At 41.5% G+C, this 17,338-nt stretch overlaps 1 protein-coding gene across 3 annotated transcripts in view; it reads left to right on the forward strand.

Moving 5' to 3' along the window:
* LOC124219306 (alkaline phosphatase) overlaps positions 1 to 16,652 on the forward strand; it is a 173,009-nt gene extending 156,357 nt beyond the window's left edge. For all 3 annotated transcript variants that reach the window (XM_069136731.1, XM_069136732.1, XM_046626678.2), the window contains 6 exons: positions 2,180 to 2,358; positions 3,484 to 3,691; positions 6,329 to 6,469; positions 8,460 to 8,654; positions 12,741 to 12,862; positions 14,686 to 16,652. In XM_069136731.1, the coding sequence (XP_068992832.1) occupies positions 2,180 to 2,358; positions 3,484 to 3,691; positions 6,329 to 6,469; positions 8,460 to 8,654; positions 12,741 to 12,862; positions 14,686 to 15,066 (1,226 nt within the window). In that variant the 3' untranslated portion in view covers positions 15,067 to 16,652. The remainder of the gene's footprint in view (positions 1 to 2,179; positions 2,359 to 3,483; positions 3,692 to 6,328; positions 6,470 to 8,459; positions 8,655 to 12,740; positions 12,863 to 14,685) is intronic.
* The last annotated feature ends 686 nt before the right edge of the window (positions 16,653 to 17,338 follow it).

Here is a 17,338-nt window from a genome sequence, read left to right on the forward strand (position 1 = left end):
ATTCGTCCGGATCTGTTTACGAAATGATTGTGCAAACTGACAACGAGTTCAACGGTGAATAATGTGTATCCCGATACAATGTTTGGTCAAGTATACGTCGACGCGTTACGCGCACATTCGTGTACGCCTGTGAGAAACGAGACCCCAGATCTTAGCGATAAAATGGTCGAACGGCCGGCCAAAGGACCCTCAGTTTCAACACCGGCCTTATCCGAAGTCAGCGTTTGGTTATCGTGGGACGATAATTTTTCAGTTACCCATTCTCTGGTCTAAATAGTCTGGTTTACGGCGTTGAACCGGTCCACGAAATGTCGTTCGAACGTTATACTAGATCGTTCCGAGTTTTAGTCTCGCGCCGAAGTCAATTTTACTTTGGCAGGATGACCCTAAACTTTGAAATTTCGTCAGAGATTGCAGGTGTTTTCATTTTCATTTGAAAACGATGAGTTTATAGATATTTTTCGCGATAATTTTCGGTGATCTTCAAAGCTTTGACAGCCCTGCATGGTAAATGTTGACGATCGGTAAACTTAGGAGGGAGCAAAACGGGTTTGATGAAATATTATAAAAGGTATAATAACGTGCTGATAGCTCTTTCCTCGAGAAAATTCGAAGAGAGAGGATCTTGAAAAAGTTAATTAACTCATCCAAGAAAAAAGAAGAGTAAATCATAGGAGGGTGGTTCTTTTGATGAATGGAAATCATTGGCCGGAGAGGTGGTTCTAACAGAGGTCGAATGCGGATAAAATAGAAAACAGGTCAGCTTGAGTCTACACGGCCATTTCAATACCGTCGATAACTCTTCGCGTACCGGGTGTCGGTTCTATCCAATGAATGTAACGGATGAATGCTACTCGATGAAACTAATTTAACCCCAAACGATTAATCCAGATGGAGCAGGAAAGAGATGGCTCGCTCGCATTCCATGCATGGGAAAATTCTTCTTTCGGAAGTTGCAATTTTGCATGCCTGCACATTTTCTATCAGACGAGAAGATGGAACCGTGATTGACCTGCCTCTCCAGAATGCTGCGGAACAGATTGCTTGATCAAAGATCGAAGCTCAAGTCTCTCGCGTAATCATTTTTCTTCACTAATCTATACTTTAACCTCAGCGATTTACTGCGGTTTCCAGCTTTAGTAACCAAATTTTAGTTTTTTAATACGAACTTCAGCTTTGGTCGATGGATTGAGAAATTCCGAGAAGCTTGGAGAAGGCGGTTTCCATTTCACAACAACGCGACGGATAGCTGGTAAATCTGGACCGGTCAAAGGGAAAGAATATCTGTGAAAAGAAGACGAGAAACAGCTACTAAGAAAGTTAAGAAAGGGTAGAGAGAGGAAGAAAGAGAGATTAAATTAATTGCGATTTATTTTTTGTACATTATGATGAACAATCATATAGTTGCATATGTACGTGGGTAATGTATATCAGCTAATGTTGTATCATACAAAGAGGGAGAGAGGGAGAGAGAAAGGAAGGAGGGAATGAAGAACGAAGAGAAACTGAGAAAACAGGGCAACGTTGTGCGGGATATATCAGAGGAAATTGAGTCTCTTTGTTTGATGAAATACGCTTCCTCGGGTCAGCTTCAACGCCCGGTTATGAACGGTGACACTTTTTTTTCATTTTCTTTTTTATGCTAAGGGTTCTTTTTTCCTCCTTTTGTTAATAATTGAATTCCACAGACCATGATGAACGGGGATATATCCACACGTATGCATCGCGAGCCTTCGACGAGAGAAATCAATTATTCTTTCTATACGCTTCGTAAATTTAATTATAAACCAAGCCACGAAAAAACTGCGTTGTATATAATATGCAAGCATTTTCGTACGGAATTCTGCCCTGTAGTCTATAACGCTGTGCACCACATCCTGCGTAATTATTCATCGATAAAATGATTATTTGTCACAGCCACGAACGGCGCTTTTCGAAACGAATCTCTTCGTTCGACATTCGCTCATTTCGAATTTCGCGCGGCTGGTGAAACGCCGCCTGTGATTGGCCGGAGCTCTTTTGACGTCACGGATCGTCGAAAGTGGCGCCGTCCCGCGGCTATACGGCTTGGCGCGATTAAATCTCGATTAATGTATATATTATAGCGTAGACGCTGGTGATTTCTGAATTTTATTTTACGCTCCGCGATTCCTGATCAGTCTTATTCGTGCCTTCGCAGGAAAGTCAACCGGCGTAGTGACGACGACGAGAGTGACGCACGCGACGCCAGCGGCGTTGTTCAGCCACGCATCCAGTCGCTATTGGGAGGATGACGGCAAGGTTCCACCGGCTGCGAGACGCTCCTGTAAGGACATTGCTCGACAATTTCTCGAGGACGAGCCTGGCCGTAACATTAACGTAAGTCTGCTGCATGGATACTGAGCTACAGCTGTACCCGCTCCATTTATTTTTATTTCTCTCACGAGACCTGAAACTGTGATTGAACGACGCCTGTATACCGAAAAATTACGGGAAGTCCACCGAACTCGCCGCTTTAGGCGTTCATCCGAGCGAAAGAATTGTGTCAATTAAGCTCATACGTTTTGCTTAATTGATCATTGAGTCATCCATGTTATATGCCCAAGTTATTTCTTGTTGAAAAGTAACATAAAATTAGTGACTTCTGAAGAATTATTGCTTTTTTTTAATTTTTACTTTTACGTTTCACATCTATTAATTTCATCGCCACTGATCGAAGATCGAAAGTAGAAAAGAAGAAGAAACGCAGAAAGAATAGTCAGATATTTTATTCGTCAATGACACTCGAAAAATTATTTCCAAAAAAAAGTAACTGCTTAAGAATCCCTGTTCAAAAAACTTTTCACCGTCATGTGTCTCAGGTGTTTTTGATACCCTTACGTATTTTTTTTTTTTCTAAGTTTGTCTCGCGCGATTAGGTTGTGTATCGAATAAAAAGTTAATCTGCATCCAAAGGAATAACCTACTTGCACACGAACCAATTATGCGAAAATTTCTCTGCGATTGACTTATTTGACTTGAAAATATTATTGTAATACCACAGCAAACTTCGGCGTGGTAAAACCCCAGCATCGTCAATAAATTCATTGCAGATGTATAATTCTGAAAACTTAAATAAAGAAAAAACCGTGAAAAAAAGTCCATCGATAAATCTAGATATCGCGTGCGCGAGGGACGGTTGTCAGATATCGCATTTCGCATACAACTAAATACGTTATATAATGATAAATCCTCGCCGCAGTACCAAGTATACGCGTATGGATTTGAAGGACTTTTCGCGCTGTTGAATGTATGCCATACGTATTACCTAAAGCGTGATATATTGATACGCATTATATTTTCTCGGTAGAACCTTTGAAAATCGACGTCAACCGCGTGAGTGATTGATCGATCGAAGAGCGAAGTAAAAACGGCAAAAAAACAAACCGCACAAGACCCTTTGCCGCTGAACAATAAGCCTGTATCGCAGCCTGTAGCTAGCCTCGCGTGTGTTTTATTGTGCAGGTTCTGCTGGGCGGAGGAAGAAGGCACTTCGTACCCAAGGTTGCCATGGATCCTGAGGAACCTGAGAAGGAGGGTCGCCGACTCGACGGCCGAAACCTGATCGAGGAATGGTCACGCGAGCGTCGCCTTCGCAACATCGACGCCGAATACGTGTGGAACAAGGAACAACTGGAAAACGTTGACCCTCGCAAGGTCAACCACTTACTTGGTGAGTTGACGTTTGAATTCCTCCCTCGTATATTCTTCGGAGTACGAATGGTCAAGACAAGAAGTAATCGAATTTGCGGATGAGATCGAAAAATCTCTGAGAATTTCGGGAAGTTTTCATAATCAGGGGAAGTCGGAGAATCTTGAATACGACAAATCGAATAACTTCGATAGATTTCGTAATTCAAATTCGACATTCGTATCGGTGCATTAACTAACTGAATAAAAATTAAATGCTGGCTGAGACTGCAAAACCGATTGCAGTATGATCAGTTTTTTGAATTCTGTCATCCCTTCAATAACACATTAATCACCGGTTTTCCACGGTGTGGAGACAAAATGTACGTTCGTTTGTAGTCAAACACACCTACGCCAGGCAGTGGTTTGTGATTTACGAGAATCAGACAGCCGGCTTGTCCGGTTTAGTTCACCACTGCAGCCGTCCCCGCGTTGCGGTGGCTGGCTTCCAGTCACTGGATAAAATTCCAGCGTGTTTAGTCGAGAGGCCGGTTATTCCCAGCTGTGCGTATAACCGTCAGCAAAAGTGATTGTGAGCGTTGTTGCGCCAAGTACGAAGAGTACAACGTACAACCTACAGTGACGAGTATCGCGCTGCAGTCAGACAGGCAGCCGAAGCGCACGCTGCAAGTAGTGAGAGCCGTTTGCGGTCCGGCCGTATTTCGGGCGCATATACATAGTCGACGTCGAGTTTTGCGTCCGTCAGGGACGTCGGACGAGCCATTGAGCTGTCAGTTCGGGTTGAAATTCCGGGCGTAGTTTCCAGCCTTTCAATAGTAATGACAATGATAACAACAACGAGATACCAACACCGTTTTCCGTTCGCGATGTCATCTCACGTGTTTCTGATCTGTGGGGTGGGGTACAAAAATGCGAAAGACCACATATTCGACGGGACGAAATCCCAAAAGTTAAACTATCGACGGTTAAAAACTTAGAAAGACCGTAAATACGATAAGATGACTTGTGGAAAAATAAAAATTGAGAACGCCAAAATGTATAAATAAATTTTGCGAAAATACCGAAGAGTCAAAAAGTTGACTTTTCAAATCTCAGACTCATGCCTGTGTCGAAAATTTACGAATCTGAATTTATCAATAACGACTGACCAAAGACTCCAAAGGTCGAAATCCCAAAACCCGCTAAAGACAGAATGGCCAAAATGCCGGAAGGCTGGATGATGCCGGAAACTCGTATATTTTCTCCAACGCCACACGTATCTGATGGCCGGTATCTAGTGTCATCTAGCATAAGTCTACGTAACTGTGACAACCGTATTGCAACCTTTCGGCTTTCTGGGCCTTCTACATTTTGCAGATCGTAATTTTGCTCCTTCCGAACTTTGACGTTCGACGAGAAATTTTTTCGGTTTTGCGGCTGTTCGAAGTATTAGCCACTCTCAGTTTTTACTTTCGGAACTTTCGTTTTTCTGTACCTCCGCATTCTGTGCTTTGGTCATTCGGAGTCCCGACTGTTCTGAAAATCCTTTTCCGAAGAAGAGAGTGTTCGGTTAAATGAACTTTCGGGAAAACGATTATTCTACTGGGTGATTTACCAAAAATCCCAACTTGGGTACGCTGATCATTCGTTGTTTTAAAGTTCGTATCTAGAAGATTTCGGTTTTTCGACCAGTCGACTTTTTGATCTTACGAAATTTTGACCCCCGCCCAGTCTTGCGATTAGACCGGAAACGGAAGTTACGGACACTAATGAACGTGCGCTATCGCGGTACCTGATACGTGCCGAGTACTCAGATACGGAGCTTGCACGCCGGAAACTTCATGCACTGTAACGAGCTTTCGCTTAGCCAACTTTTCACAACGAAAATAGTTCAGTGGCGTATTAAGGGTACTCGCGCCTCAACCAGCAGCGCCCATCTCTACTTACACACCTTTCAATCTTGCTTAAATATTCTTCTAACCAAGCTGAACGCGGCCGTGGCTGCAGCTTAACAGGAATACAAAGCTCTGCGATAATCCCTTCGCGATCGTCCCAACTCTGCGTGGCAACGCCACCGTGCAACGCTCTTTGCGGTTATATCCTACACTGTTATCTTCCCTACTGAAATGAGTTACTACCGTGTATTTCATTCGCCCCCGCCAACTCTTGTCCTTATTTCTCCTCACCTGACGACCCTCGCGTTCAATACACAGACGATTCTGTACAGACGTACCTACGTAAACCATCGGCGTAATAACGTGCCGGGTTAAATTCCGTCTGTGCGACAAGGGCCGCATTTATACGTTGCTGTGCTCTGATCCGCGTTAAATCGAGTCATTCAAACACCAACGAAAGAAAGCCACGAAGGATTTTGCCCGTTAGCTAGACCTGCATGAGCTACGTTTCAAAAGCTCGGTATCAATGCGGAGGAAATCTGCGGAAAAGTATCAACATTGTGCACCTTATAGCTGCGTTGAGCTTACCGGAGTAGGTTCACACTGTGCAGATATATTTGGGAAAGATTTACGAGACGCGGCTTGTTTTTTATCGTCGGAAATGAATTGACTGAGAGTTTTTTTTTTCTTTTTTATTTATTTTCTGTTTTTATTACAGTGTATTTTGCACGTTGCGGTTCGTTTTCGATGTCACAATGTCTATGATTCTTTTTTCTCCTCTTCAGGTTTGTTCGCCTACTCGCACATGGATTTCGACGTCGACCGAAACACAAATGGTACAGGCGATCCGTCGCTTACCGAAATGACTTTGAAGGCACTGCGTATACTGATGAAAAATCCGGAGGGATTCTTTCTGTTTGTCGAAGGTAAGCAAAGGGAAGAGGCGGAGAGACATTGCTTGTTACTCTAATTCTCGAGTGAAATTAAACGCGATTGTCGCCAAGGTTTGTTCAGTACTCAAGTACCGCACTTAACTATGTTTTATCAGGTTTAATTACGGTTATTGTATTAATCTTGTTACCATTAGCGTACCGTCGGCTTGTATTGTTATCTCGTAGCGGGTGTAGAATATCTCGACAGCTGGGTACAAGGCATGGAAAATACAAGGTTCGTTGTCGGAACACGGTCGAATGTCAGTTGTTTTATCTTGATAAGGGGATTTAACGGCCGTACGATCCAGTAAAACGTCACGGAACAAAAACGATAACAGAATCAGAGTTCGAGAAGTTAGTTCAGAGTTGATTGTCTCTTTTTTTTGAAAGAGAATCCCTGGTCAACATTTAATAATAATATCAGTAAAAGACTGGAAGCTTCAATTCGAAATATTCAGTTGCTGATAACTTCAGAAAAATCACGTCATTTCTCTGTTTTTTTGATTTTTTTTCCTACTGTCAGTCCTATTTTAATAGATATGGCATATATTTTGGTTATGCTTGAATTTTATGAAAATCTCTTCAATGACAGTCACATATATATTTTAATTAAACTCAAGATTATTAATTCCATTTACCTACAGCAATTTTGTGTATGTAGCGTGTTTGCAGTGAGAAAAAAAATTCAGCTGCAGCAATTTATAAAGTATTCTTTACTTTATACCAGCAGAATAAGCTATTTAATTTGACAGAGTAGTACGAACGACGGTTTCTTGGAGTTGTAATCATAATGTTTTTAATTAACCTGTTGTGAGTAATATTTCTAGTTCTGCATATAAAATTTGTAGGTTTGAATTTTTTTCGTTACGTTTTACAGTGAGAGATAATGTTATTCTTATATAATATTGAACTTCGTTGAATCTAGCTGATTGCAGTTAATTATTTCAAAATAAACACGCCTTCTTCCCATTTTTAAGTAAAATACAGAACAACCGATGTTCACAAAACGACGGAATTATAAGCGACTGTCGATGACGCTTCGGTTTTTCTTTACAAGGAACCAGGTTCCCTCAATCCGGGAGCTGTGTTAACATACATTGTACACTATACACTAAGGTGACTGTCTTGTAATACGAGCTTTTGTTGGAAAGTGTTTTATCGGCTAAGGGAATTTTTCTTCTTTCCCCATCATCTCTTTCTCCCTATAATTTTCTCTTTATTCTCCGGTGGCTTGCTTGTACAGTAAATTAATAAATTTTCAACTTGTTCAAGATCGCAATTATAACATCATAAAACCGCTTAACAACATTTCGTCTCGTCTGCTGATCTCTTATAGGACAAACATCTCACGTATCATCGTTATAATGTTGAGATTCTGGCCTAACTTTCATAAGTTTCAAACTTCATCCAACTTTTTAGTCGAATGCAGTAGAACCGTATAAGAAATAGAACTTTATCAAGAAAATAATTTGCCCCATTTATTAGAATTTACTCTGATACTGTCCCTTTCCAAACCAAACTGATATTCGAGGGCGCTTAAACATTGTGATTTTAAGGGGTTCAGCCTTTCTACAAGGGTGCCAAGGAAAAAGAAACACTGCGTATTAAAATGTAAAGGCAATAGACGGCCCGTGAATAATGAGAATATATTTACGAATGTTATACCTCGATTGTGGTACATCGGCTATTTAACGTATAATCAATATATGGCTTGGTGATGAGTACGTCGAAGCCGTTATGCATAATTATAGTCAATTTATTTATGCTCAGCGACCCGTAGCTTGATACAGATATTCATTGTTTACCTCGAATCGTACGTACTGAAAATCTGTGCGTTATACGTAAGTTATCGTTAGTGATAATACATTGAGTGTTTTTCTTTCAAAAGGATCGAAAGACACGGTCGTAGGTATAATTTGTCAGAGATCGGACCTCCTCGGTCGCGTTTTCGGTCATGTTTATAAGTAATAATGATTTTGACAAGGTGGCAGGATCGATCACGCCCATCACTACAACAACGCTTATCGGGCCTTGGACGAGACCCTGGCGCTGGAGGAGGCAGTTCGGGCGGTCATGGACGAAGTTGACCTCTCAGAAACGCTCCTGCTCGTGACAGCGGACCACTCCCACGTACTGACTCTCGGAGGGTTGGCTACTCACCGGGGCAACCCGATCCTAGGTTAGTAGACACGAGCCCTATATACAGACTCTATCCGCTTTTCTATGGATACACGTGCACGCCGCCCTGCCGTCGCCATAATTCAATGAGATTCAATCTGCTCGACATACGTGTATACGGGGCTCTTCTATAGGGTGGGAGTTCGCAGATCGCCTCTCGCCTCCGGTAAATCGAATCCCGAGTTCCACGTCGTAAATGTAAATAGAGGTTGCAAAATTTTTATCGTCATATGTATACGCGCATGTATACCTATACGTAGACACGACGTACGGGGTTCACCTCGTCCCGGGGAACCACTTGGAGTGATAGACCGAATTGCACCTTTTTACTTGGTTCGAGGCAACTCGAGTCGCTGCGCCAGGTCCAGACGTCCTCGAGAGTTCACTGCAACTATAAACCAGCGACGCGATATTCCACCGTTTCACGTTTCTCTCCCTCCTCCCTCCTCCCCCCTTTTCCTTCTTCTTCAATTTTATTTCATCACTTCACGTACCGCGAACGAGGTTAAGGACGATACTCTTTCAGGAAAGGGAATCGCTCTCCTTTCGAATGCTGACCACTTTGCCAAAGGGGTCCGAATTCGTCCGAACCACTACAAAAAAAAAAAGAAAAAGAAAAAATAGAAGAAGAACTTTCGTCAGGAACGGGATCTCGTTCAATTAGCCTCTTCTTCTACGGTACGCCAAAACAATTCACCGGCTTCCACTTCGACGACCATCTCACCGTTCAAGTGTGGATATCTTCGCCTCGTGTATGGTACATGTATATGGGTATTTCCACTTCGGGGACGGTGAATTCGTTATATACCTACTCCAGACTTTTGAGGAGCGACCTTGTGTGCTGTATCTACGGCTTTATAGGTAAATCCATTTTGAAGTTGAGGCACGTACGGAAGTTCCAACGATTCGCCTCGTCGCGTCGTCACGTTGAGCATACTCGGTACCGGATAGATAGATATACCCATACAGAGTTATACGTACACGTCCATGTTTCGTCGCCTGCAGCCTCTAACGCGCTGACTTGCGATGAATTTTACTGTAAGATGTGTTACTTTTTAGTACCATTTGCGAGAAGACACTGGAAGGGTTTAATCAACTTGAAAGGTTTTCAAATGAACGGTGCACTGTTTTATTCAACAATTTCACCCATGCTTATTCCACGCAATTTTCTCAGTTGCACAAGTTAATATTGACTTTCACTTAGTATTTTATAGTCCTTATATATTTTTGCCACAAAGTTTGATTCGAGAAATTTTTGCATAATCTCGAAAGTTTTGAATAAAAATCGAAATTCAGATAAACGAATTGCTTTTTTAATGCAATAATCTGCATGCTGTCGATAGATTCGGTGTTTTCAGAATAATTCATAATAGAAAATTGAATATAATGAGAACGGTTTATACGAGTCGGGCACAATTCAATCCCCCTTAAATTCACGGCACCCGCGGAATAATGTTGGAAATTAATGCTTTCAGGGATATCGAACGTTTTACCAATTCTAATTCTTTTCACTTACTCGTCAGTCAGTCAAGCGTTTTCGCCAATCGGGGATTCAATAACGCTTCGAATCCCGATGCCTGGATCAACGGGGATATCTTAGCTCGGCCATGACGAATAATTTCGTGTTCAATCTCGTCGAAAGTCTCAAGAAAGATGGGGAAAGAGGTGGGGGGGGGGGGGGAGGAAGGAAGTAAACTTTCAAAGCGAAATCTCGCATCGAGGCCAACCAATCGATCAATTTGTCGAAACCCTTCGACGGACAATCACTTCCGTGGAAACTTCGACACTTCCAGAATAGTTTCGGATCTCTTTGCGTCGTCGAGACTCAGCGGGACCTTTGTCGAAGCGTCAGTAGCCATTTGAATAATTGATTAACGTCTCCGTCGTTGCCCGTGTGCATGTCTACTATGTAACCAACAAACACCCGACAGGAAGAGCCCTTCCAATTGGCGTATACGTGTATATGTAACCTTATAGCTTTGTCCGTTCGGAAGCGATTTTCGAACGGCATCCGTGGACTTTCGGTTCATCTGCCCGTCCCTGCAGCTTGAAGGATGCCCCGGATGTTTCCCAGGAGTGTCAATTCCATGCCGGGTCTTTAATCTTGTCATTGGACGAAGCAGAGCGTGAAATGACTTAATTAATCCAACGTGATACGCGCGGCAACCGTCGTTTCACTCGGCGAGCTACCGTAAACCACCCTAAACACCGGAATGAACCAGGGGTGTGGGAATTAGTTCTGTTCGACTCTCTGCTTACTCACAGCAGGGTCCGTTCGGTTATAAAACGGAGTGCAGACCGGATGCTCACCGGCGTCCTGCGAGCCGTGCAACGATCAGGACGCTACCGGTTCGTCGAGTAAAAAGTCCCGCCGGGAGAAAGAAATCCTGATCACTTTCACTCAGGTAGCACCATTCGCGGTTTACCTACACGTCCGAGCGTTTTCTTGCCCGAAACCCCGCAGCTTCCGTCGGGCTTTTTATCTCCTCGGGATCTTTCGCCTCGTTGATATCACAGGTATGTTTACCACAGCTTTACGAGGACGACGATATGTGTTATGTGTGATATCCTTATATATACATATACATGTATATATACCGTCACAGGTTTGGGACGCGGTAACGAGCTGAAACAAGGGCGTGAAAAGACTTGGACTTTGGCATTAACTTGCGTAAAACTAAAAGCATTTAAATGTTGTTTCGAGTGTCAGATTTTCATGCAAATTATCCAACGCTCGGTTGGCTCCACAGTGTTAAGAATAATGTCGGAAAATTACTTTCTTGTTAAAAACTTTCTTTGTTAGGCGTATATAATTAAACTTGGCTCACTTTCTTCAACTTTCTACCACGTATAACTGCATCTTATCCGAAACATTTTTTTAGCCGGCTTCACGTTGTCCCTGCTTTCGGTAAATAATTTGTGCGAATTGTTTCACGCCCTTGTCCTGAAATTAACAATTCATTCAAAGCCCGTTGTAATTACCACGTTCGTTACAAACGTCGTGAGAATCTTACCGTTCCTTTTACCACCGCAACATACTGCAAACACGATAGAATAATCCGAGTGTCGCAAACCGGAGCTAGTTTGAAATCCACGAACTAATCTCCGCTCCCTACAGCTGTTTTCCCAATGGTGATTTAGCTCGTATATCTCTGACATCAGTCCACTATGTTTCTACTTAGTTGAGTGCTTATCTTCGCCCAAGTACTCTCACAGGGTTTATTATTTACCTATTCATAGCAGCGCTCCTTGAATTATTGAGTCTCTAGCGAGATTTTATTGAGCTTGAGTACACGCTTCAGGATAGCGGAGTATAACGTCGTTAGGTAACCTGAGGCGTTAATTATCACCTTGAAGCCAGTAAGTTATATGGATCTGGGGATACTAATTCAAACAAGTTTATTACGGTACTCTCTTTGAATTCTTAACTTATAATGCTCTGCAGAATCGTTGATAACTTGGTACGCGCTGTGCACCATCACTCGGGAAATTTCTTTTCCACCGGAACTTGGCCGAGGGATTTCAAACGTTTAGAATTTCTTAATGAAACTTCGCTGTTATTTTTACATACTTTACCTTGTAGCAATATGGAAGGTGATTAAAAAATGTTGAAAATTTTTCCACCCTCCACGATATGAAACACCGGCATTCATTTCTCGTACAGCGTATTTCGCGATGTTAATTTTCAGCTCAGCTTTTGATCGAAGTCAGTACAGGCTACCTTATATTGCTTAGTACTAAATCAAACCCGCTATTTTTATCACTGATCCCTGTAATTTCTGCAGGGTAATTTCACGTCGCGTCGACCAAAGACACGCCATTATTCTTTATTGCTGTGGAGGACGTTATACCTGTACCTTATGTCTGCGAATAAGTAGGTATTAGGTATCTGTGATCGTAAATGCGTCGCCACGATGTCACCTATTATATACGAAACTCCTCTCGCAATCAGCTATTAAATATCGTTCGACTTCTCGTCACGCGATTCGACCCAATCCTCTCTACTGCGTATATTTTTACCCGAATTTTCTGATTTTGAAAAACGTCGTGACATCGGAGCTGATTATGACTCTGTTTTGTTTCGCAGGTTCAGACAGCAAGGTATCGGACCTCGACGGCAAGCCTTACACAACTCTTTTGTACAGTAACGGACCTGGGCACACTGAGCCCAGAGCGGTCCTTCGTGAGGCTGGAAAGGATTCGATTCAGGTGAGAAGAACCACATGAATCTTCCCTGGCATCGTTCTGTATTCGAATTCCCGAATTCCAATCCTCCGCTTATGTTTACAGTTATACTATAGTTTTATCATAGACTGGCTGAAATTTTTTTTACCCCCAAACTAATCGGCAAAAAAACGAAAAATGGGTTCAATATTTATTTACACAGAATTTATTTTATATCACAGAAAAAAGATCTAGACTAAATTACTCCCGAATCTATTGAATCGTGAAGAAACGGTGGGAATGAACATTATGAGTAATTAAGGTAATCAGGATCGTAAAAAGGATGAAGCGAAGGAAACTTTGTGCAAGTTGGCAGAGTTTTATTGCGCAACAAGAACAGGGTGAAAAATTAAATAAATATATAACATAAGGACTTTTATAATTAGATACGGTACTCTTCGAGCGTGATATTGAATTTTCCGCCAGATGGTGGAATCGCGATAACTCATATTGGATCCTTCAACCTTGTCGATATCGAGCTGGTAAGGTTATTCTCTTGGCGTTACCGGAAGGTTCCTGGAGTCAAATACGATTGCAAATTAGATGCATACGTGCCTGTATAACAAAGCTATGAGAAATGAGCTAGTAGCAATTTGATTATTATATCGATGGTGGATATACATTGGCGAAAAGTTTATGCGCCCGCATTATTAATGACAGCTTTGTACCTCGATTACCCTTCCGGAATATAAATTACGTTTGAACTAGATTGTGCCCGCTGACCATAGCATAAGACATCTTACATATTTGATACAACATCACAGTTTCGAGGCATCTTAATTTTCGTGTATATACGACGTGGTACACGGACCAACAGTCACGAAGAGAAATCCGGTGACTAGTGATAATCAACAACCGTAACTCTTGAAATACCCTCTGAAATGACTAATGCACTCCCAAAACAGTTTGCAATTCCTGGAAAATCAGTTAGGTTGCTCAAGTTACCTATACTACTTAGTATATTTTATGGGCTGTTGACCGTAAGATGTTATACTGTCAATTCTATATTCCTGAGAGCCCAGTACGTGGAAAAAGAGCCCTGAAAATTTATTCAGAATCGAGAAGACCTTTCCTCTAAATTCCGCGAGATGAAAACCTAGCTCTATTATATTTTCTTCTCGAAATTTCGACGGGATTTACAAAATACTAATATGAGTTGATACAAACGCTACAGTTTTACGGAATTTCGCGAGAAAACGTCATCGCAAATAGTCCCAAGTCATGTACACTTATATTGCATGTACATGATTTAAGTTAGAGAACGATAGAACTTGGGCGTCAAATTTCGATCAATGATGTTTTCATGTTGTCCTCACTTCATTGTCCGCGAGATTTTTTATTAATCGCAAAAAGCTCTCAGAAGTTTTTGTCTTGCATGAAATTTGTTGCCCGCAATGCCGCAAGAAAAGCACCACTGCCTAAAATCTAAGGATACAAAGTGAACTATAGTTCATTTTAATTGTAATATTTCTCCGTCCAACCACTACTAGAAATCAATAAGTGTAAATAGTGATTCAAAAGTGAATTCGATGTCACTGTAACTGCTAATTAATGGTCTCTGAAAAAGTTACCTACGGATAGGCTTCTATCGGTACTCTGTTGAAATCTGGGCTGCCAGTCTCTAGGCGTTGGTATTTACTCGAATCACATTTTCAATGCCATAACGTAGGATCCTATCCATTTTCGCCCATGGTTACTCCACTTCACATCGAGGATCCATCCAGACCGTACCATATATTCATACCTTCGTAGCTTTTCATTGTTTCCAATGCCAATCAATCGGCCTGATCCTTGAAATTTATTCGCAGACCGCCGGAGTGCCGCGCGCCTGGGCGACCCACGGAGGTGAGGACGTGCCCGTTTTCGCCATCGGCCCTTTGGCGACGACGCTGTTCTCCGGAAGCATGGACCAGAGCTACATACCCCACGCGATATCGTACGCAGCTTGTTACGCCCATCACGCCAGTCGGTGCGCCCGGGAATCCGCAATGAACAACACGAGCAGCCCGCAATTGAGTTGCCCTTCGGCCGAACCGAACAGCGCGGCAATTTCCAGCGACGTTATGAACGACCAGGCGCGAAATTTGCCTGCGGGTTCGGCGGAGGTTCCGCAGGTCCTTCGCTTCTTCGCCATTTCACTTGTCGTCCTCCTGCGGGCGATTTTATCACTCCAAATGCCACCGAGTTAATGTCCGAAAGTTACGGGAACAGTGACGAACTTTTATAAATAGACCGAAGAGGGAGAAGGCTGGGAATTTGAGGCCCTTTCAGGTTTCGGTCGACGAAAAAGAAACTACCGTCGTCGGATGGAGAAATCACTATTCGTGGATTCGACAGACTGATATTTCCAAATTTCGAGCAGGGTGGCGGGAAGTTGGGAGTCGAGAATCCGAAGCGATTGTGAATATTTCCAAATAGTATGATATCCATACATGACTGTGATCCTGCGTTAAACGTTTTGCAGATGATGAACGTGGAATACGTACAAGGGAAACTAACCTAATTCATCGATTATATCTAATGTATAGGCATTATATAAATACGTATACGTATTATTTATACGTACAATTTGAAATAATAAAAGTATTCATTTTTAACGAAAGTCAAAAAGTCGTCTCGACACTCCGGGACCAATACAATGAGGCATTCAAGTCCGTTCATTCCCCGTTTGAAACTCTTGGAAGTCTCGTGGAAATTTTCGCTGAATCGAAATGCTAGTCGACGAATTTGTATTACATGCAAAAACTATAACCGGTAATGCAGTTTTTAACAAAGGTAATAGTGTATTTGACAATAGACCGCGATCAATTATATATTAAATATGCGCGATTGCTTTTACGACGATTTCCGCATTTCCCAAATGCTATTCCATACTCACGACTTGAATCCGCCTTGAGTATTGGCCCTTAAAGAATGAAAACAAAAAGAAACCGTGACCAAACTAGATCAAATTTTTGAACCAAAAATATGTCGATCTATTCTGTAAATAATTTTAGTATAGGAATGTGTATCACGGATGAGATTTATTATAGAATATATATATACATACATGTATGAATTATATACATATGTATATACATATGTATATCACTGTTTCATAAAAAAACATTGTAATTATTTCTACCATCTCATTATTTAAAACTGGTGATAATTTCCCATGTCATTGGTACCGAAATATGCATAATGTATTATGTAACTACATATCCTTTTAGTAACTGGAGGATCGACTCGATTGAGAAGACCAACTCATACAATACCATCTTTTTCTGGAGTGAATCGAAGAAAATACCTGTAATTTCTACGACTCCAATCATTGGACCACCGATTGTTTATTTTTTGTATCATTTCAGGGACAAGTTCATAATATTGGATCCTCACTAGTATCAACTTATTCTCGTGTACTTGGATGACAGAAACTGCAAATCACAACAGAAAAATATTGCGGTATTGAAAATCCATAACAGATATCTCAATTTGTGTCTTTTTTATTCAGTCCGTCTCGTTCAGTCGGTTGTTTGTACTTTTAACTTTTGATAAGGTATATGTGAATGAATTCTGAAAGCAACTGGTTTCATCATATTTGGGGCTTAATGCTCACTGGAATGTGAAGCTAATTAAATTATTTATTATAAACAAATAAATAAATAACTTATTTACATATAATTTATTCAGTCACGTGTACCTATTGAACGGAATTCGAAGTGGGACGTGTGAAAAGTTGAGAATATATAATTTCGATCCAAAATGTAAAGATATTTATCATCGTACAATACAAAAATCCGTACAATACGATCCGGCTGGCTTTGATTCATTCTTTTGAACCTGTAAATCGCAATAATTCTTTTCCCCCGTTAGCACTAATGATACATAGGGAAAAAAATGGTACCACTGAATACTTTCGGTAAATTACATTAAAACTGAGATTATCTACTTCAGCTTTCATGTTAATGGTATGCCTTCAGATGACAGTATGATACTGCGGTGTGATGAAATCAGTCTGAATGAAACCATCGAGCTACTTGGTAGTGTGAAATATCTCGGTCCGATTCTCGATAGGTATTTCAAACAGAAGTCACGTACACACCGACAACGGTCCCCTGTATTAGCTTTCATAAAGGATCAATGAGCCGGTACCAAGAACTGAACTACGATACGTTGAGATAAGTAAGAGTGGCTCGACTTAAGAATCTCTCTTTCAATAATCCAAATTCTTCATCGATAATTAGGACAAACCGCTGATACTAGATGCGCTAAATTGAAATATGTTAATTGATTAGCAGTATAGATGGATCTGTTAATGTTACATTGGAATATATTTTGCTGGAATATCAATAATACCATCGGTGAGATTGAGAACAGTCATTTTTCGAAATCGCGGAAATTTTCATCAAAAATGAAAAGGGGTTAGCCTTACTTTTTCTTCATTTTTGGAGACGGAAATTTTTAGTCTCGGATTCGATT

This window comes from Neodiprion pinetum, chromosome 5 (assembly GCF_021155775.2).
Source record: "Neodiprion pinetum isolate iyNeoPine1 chromosome 5, iyNeoPine1.2, whole genome shotgun sequence".
NCBI lineage: Eukaryota > Metazoa > Arthropoda > Insecta > Hymenoptera > Diprionidae > Neodiprion > Neodiprion pinetum.